This window comes from Ziziphus jujuba, chromosome 8 (assembly GCF_031755915.1).
Source record: "Ziziphus jujuba cultivar Dongzao chromosome 8, ASM3175591v1".
NCBI classification, from domain to species: Eukaryota; Viridiplantae; Streptophyta; class Magnoliopsida; order Rosales; family Rhamnaceae; genus Ziziphus; species Ziziphus jujuba.
Window position 1 is genome coordinate 14,331,337 of NC_083386.1, and position 5,122 is coordinate 14,336,458.

The window sequence follows — 5,122 nt, forward strand, 5'->3', positions numbered from 1 at the left end:
ACATACATATACATATATATATATATAATACATAAATTTGATTTCCTACCAACTATCTTTCAAATTATGATTGAAAACATGGTAATATGATAGATACTAGTTAAAGGTTATCATGTTCTAGATTGAGTTTTTAATTTTAAATTATTAATAATTAAGGTGTTAATCATATGATTTTTACATTATCATATTGTGCATTATAAATTGGGATATAGTTTCTAAAGAGCAATACTCTATCTATGCATATATACACAAAAAATAAAAATAAAAATAAAAATAAATTAACTATATAATTTTTCATGTATAAGTTGAGGAAAACAGTAAGCAAGGCTAGGATGCTAGCTTTGAGAGATATCCTTTACGTATACAGTTCAATTTGGCAGCTCTTTAGACAATTTTGTCCAATTAAGGCTTCCTTACCTAGTTTTCTGTTAAATGGATTCTGTATGTTCACCACCTGTGACTATTATGTCACCTTCAGTACTGTGCAAGCCGACCAGGTCATAATATATATATATATATATATATATAGCTGGTTTTCTACTTAAATTTATAATAAAACACAAGCATATGCAGGTTTTTCCAATATTAGATTCGCGGTTGTTTGCGTACGTCTCAATATTTGTTTTACTAATTACTTTAACAATACAAATCGAATTAGTCCTCCTTGTTTATGTACATACAGATAACTTCTTCACCACGTGTTAGTTTTCAAAGTATTTAATATAATTTGGTATATGTTGTATTTTCTTGTATAAACTGAATATATAACAAAGTTTCTAAACTGAAAGAAGAAATTAAAACTTAATTACTATTGACGGATTATTAATTTAATCCTTTTAATTTTTTATTCGATCAACATAACGTTTCTTATATATGAATCTACAGTACTTTATCATCTTTGCCAACTCGATCCATCTTTCGTTTTTTTGGGTTATATCATGCCGTCCATCATGATTGGAAAAGGAAAAAAAGTTGCAGACTTTTGTGAATAAATAATATTTAATTTTGTCATAAAACAAAGTAATCAAATGTATGTATATTTTGTTTCGATGAGATATAACTAACAAATTTACATTTGGTCACAATTAAAAAATGAAGATTATGGTCATAATCTGTCGCCAAAATATAGATTAAAAAATAAAAATGGTTAAATTAATGTATTGTAAAGTTTGTAGTAAAATTAATTACAGCTAAAATTTGTTTTCAATTAGCATTTGTAATTACAGCATATTGACAATCTTTTCCATGAATATAATCATTTCAACCAAGGAAATTTACATTTTTCAGGTACGAAAATTTGGCAACTAATTATCCCCCTTGGATAATGTTGGTGAAGAAACTTTTGTTCCAATAATCAATTCAAACCCATATAGTACGTACGACACTAACACAAGAAAAAAATAATAATAATAAAGCAGCAAATAAATTTCCACGTCCTTGGTTTTTACGTACCACCAAAATACATAAACAATTTTTTTAAAAAATACTTTTAAAATTTATTAAATTTTGATGCCAAAAAAAAAAAACAAAATTAATTAATAAAAAAGTCGCCGCAAGAATGTGGAAACTAGAAAGTGATTTCAAACTGATGACGTCATGCAAGGTTTTAGTGACGATTGCTGACTTAATCAATGCCGCGCTTTCACTTGCTCTCTTTTTCTTTTCTATGCTTTCCTTCCTATTTATACGCACTCTTCCACCTTATGCTTTTACAAACCTCTCCCATTATCTTCCTCTTCCTTCAAACAAATAAAAAAAATATCCTTTGTTTTTTTTTCTTTTCTCTCTCTTTTGCTCTCTATCCAAACAAAACCCAAAAACATGGAATTCAATAGACAATCTTCTCCTACTGCTACTTTAACACCACCAAGAATTACTATCCCCACCCCATTTTCATACTCATCTCATCTTCTAATTCTCCTTCTCCGACTACTTCGCCGCAGTACTCTCCGACCGCAATCCCCTCGCCTTCTCATCAATCTGCTCCGATGACTGTCAAGGGGCTGGCGTCTCCACCTCCTCCTCCTTCACCGCCTGTGGTGGTTAGTCCTTGTGCGGCCTGCAAAATTCTTCGCCGGAGATGCGTCGACAAGTGTGTTTTAGCTCCGTATTTCCCTCCCACCGACCCTCTTAAGTTCACCAATGCTCATAGAGTCTTTGGAGCTAGCAATATCATCAAGTTCTTGCAGGTATATATATTATTTCCTTTTAATTCTTTTTTTTTTATTTTTAATTTTCTGTCCGTGAATTTGTTCAAGTTAATCCCAGTTTCGTGATCAGAAAATCAACAGATTAAGAAGCATTTAACACGTTCTTTTGTCAAAAATGAAGGCAACCACTGACCAATGTTCCTTCAATAGAAAAAGAGAGAAAAACTAAAAGGAAAAAGGATAAAAAAGTCATGATCTTTTCTTTTATTTTTTACTTTTTTTGCTTTTTTTGGTTAAAAAAAAAAAAAAGAAGGAAAACTCGGATTGTAAAAATTAGGCCCTGTTTGGCATTAGTTTCCAAAAAACCAAAATCAATTTTTTGAAGTTTAAAAGTTAAGAAAGTGCTTAGATAACTTTCCAAATTTTAACCAGTAAAAAATTACCTTTTCAAAAAACATTTCTGAAAAATCAAAAGTAAAAACAAAAATAAAATAAAAATTATGCTAAATAAAACCTTATTCTTTCCTTTCATGATTGTATAGACAAAGGGCATATGACCAATTGAATATTAGTTTCCAAACTCTGGAATATTCTTTTTATACATAACATAATAGTGGTAGTACTTAGGAGGTCAAGACTAATAAATAGTTGCTCACATGTGAATAAAATGGTGTTGGTCAGATAGCTTTACATAAGACTTAATAAAGTCTGCCTACAACTTGCTTATGGGTTCAAATTTATTCTCAGAAGTCTATGCCGACGTGCCTAAAAAACATCCGCCATCAGCATTTAGACTCAAAATACATATTTACAGACCAATCTGATAAAAGATTGGTTATATATATATATATATATATATATAATTTTATCAATTTAAAATCTAATTTCATAAAAAAAAATTTCAGGAAATTCCAGAGTCTCAGAGAGCGGATGCAGTGAGCAGTATGGTTTATGAAGCAAATGCTCGGATCCGAGACCCGGTTTATGGATGTGCAGGAGCAATTTGCAATCTTCAGAAACAAATTAGCGAGCTTCAAGCACAATTGGCCAAAGCACAAGCTGAGCTCGTGAACATGCAATGCCAGCAAACAAATTTGATTGCTTTAATTTGCATGGATATGACCCAGTCTTCTCAAGAACTACCAAATTTGCCACAACAAGTCCCATGGGTTGACACGACCTGTTTCTTAGACGACAACGTTTTGGGAAATTCATGGGAACCTCTTTGGACATGATCGACAATTAGTTCTTGGGGAGCATATATATATATATATATATATATGTATGATTATCTTATAATTAATTAACCCTCAAATTAAGGAAGAGACAGTATTGAAAAAAACATTTACTGATAGTTTTGAAGAAAATTTTCCAATAAAAGTACTATATATTGTTCATGATGTTGTTTCCAAATTAATGTTAACGAGCTAAACCTTTGGAAAAAAGAAGGCATATTTTGTTTTTATTTTATTTTATTTTATTAGATTGTAATTTTAGGAAAAGAAAATTAATGAAGAAAAAAGACATATAGAAAGGGAAAGAAAAGAAAAAGAGAGGAGATTGGGACAAGGGAAGGCTGTCTTATTCTGTAGTCTATGCTAAATCTTGAATTAAAACTAGATTTGGTGACCTAATTTTATCTTCTGAAACAGGATCTGTTTTATATATGAGTTACTTGTCAAACTTGTTCTTGACCAGCCTGCTTCCTCAAAGTTTCATAATTTATTTTTCATTTTCGTGCGGATTAATTACATGCATAAGCTTAATATTTATTGTATGTTTATTGATATAATTAATTAGCATATATACCATGTGACAAATAGATTACTATACGATATGAATATATAGGCTTGGCAATTTTCTTCATAGAAACTAGTAGTCAAACTCCGAATATATATATATATATATATATGGCAAATATATATGATTAATTTTTTACTGTGAAATATAATTATATGCTTTTAGTTTGAGCTTCGAGTACTTAATTGCGTTTCTTTTAATACTTAGTTATTAATTATCTGATGGGATTGCAAAGTACATGAATATGCTTTGGAAGTTTAGTTTTTTCATGAACGTGCATCTATGTATTGAGATTATGATACTATTTGATATAAGAATTTTATATATATTGTTATTCATGAATATATCGGAATATTAGCAACTTAGCATTATTATTTGTTGTTTTCCATAACCAAAACAATCAAGCAAATGCATACCCGTAAACATTTTTTGAGAGAATATATTTTCTTCAAAATTGTGCCATTTAATCGACAATTAATGTACTGATCGAGAAACAAAAATAATAAAAATATAAAAAAAAAATGTTAAAGTGTCAAATGTATATAATATATATAGTTTAAATGTGTAAATGTAATACATAAATATAAATATATAAATATATATTTATATATATCTTTATAGAAACATAGACAACTAATATGACAATAATCATGCATACTTCATACTTATTATCAATCCAATCATAATTAAGGTGAGTGCTACTTCCTTATTTGACAGCATAAAAACGCGTTAAAAGGTTCTTAACCATTAATTTCCTTCCATCTTCTTTTCATCTTTATTACGTGCATCCCACATATCCTAGCTAAAAAGGGGAGAAAAATAACAATTAAAAAAAAAAGAAAAAAGAAAAAAGAAACACTAACACTGTCGGCATTTATCAGTTAATATTTTAACTCTCTTTCCCCTTTGAACATTTTGACACTGTTTTTGACAAACTTGTGCATCCCATAAAAGCTATATCCAATCAAATCAAACCCACCAGCCAAGGTAGCAAAAAATGTGACGCTGAATTTTCAAGGTCAAATGGTAGATTTGGAGCCCACTCGACACCAGGACCATGCATGAATTTGTATATTTCTCAATGATGACAAAACTTTCCATAAATATTTAAATAATTAATTAGCCGCTTCGTTAGTCTTAGTATATTTTTAAAGCAAATTTTTTAAGTCTAA

At 29.5% G+C, this 5,122-nt stretch overlaps 1 protein-coding gene across 1 annotated transcript; it reads left to right on the forward strand.

Annotated features, from left to right (window-relative positions):
- The first annotated feature begins 1,726 nt into the window (after positions 1-1,726).
- On the forward strand, positions 1,727-3,799 carry LOC107413601 (LOB domain-containing protein 1). The gene is made up of 2 exons (XM_016021596.4): positions 1,727-2,189; positions 3,056-3,799. The coding sequence occupies exons 1-2, from the start codon at positions 1,989-1,991 to the stop codon at positions 3,383-3,385; spliced, it is 531 nt and encodes a 176-aa protein (XP_015877082.2). The 5' UTR covers positions 1,727-1,988; the 3' UTR covers positions 3,386-3,799.
- Positions 3,800-5,122: the final 1,323 nt, after the last annotated feature.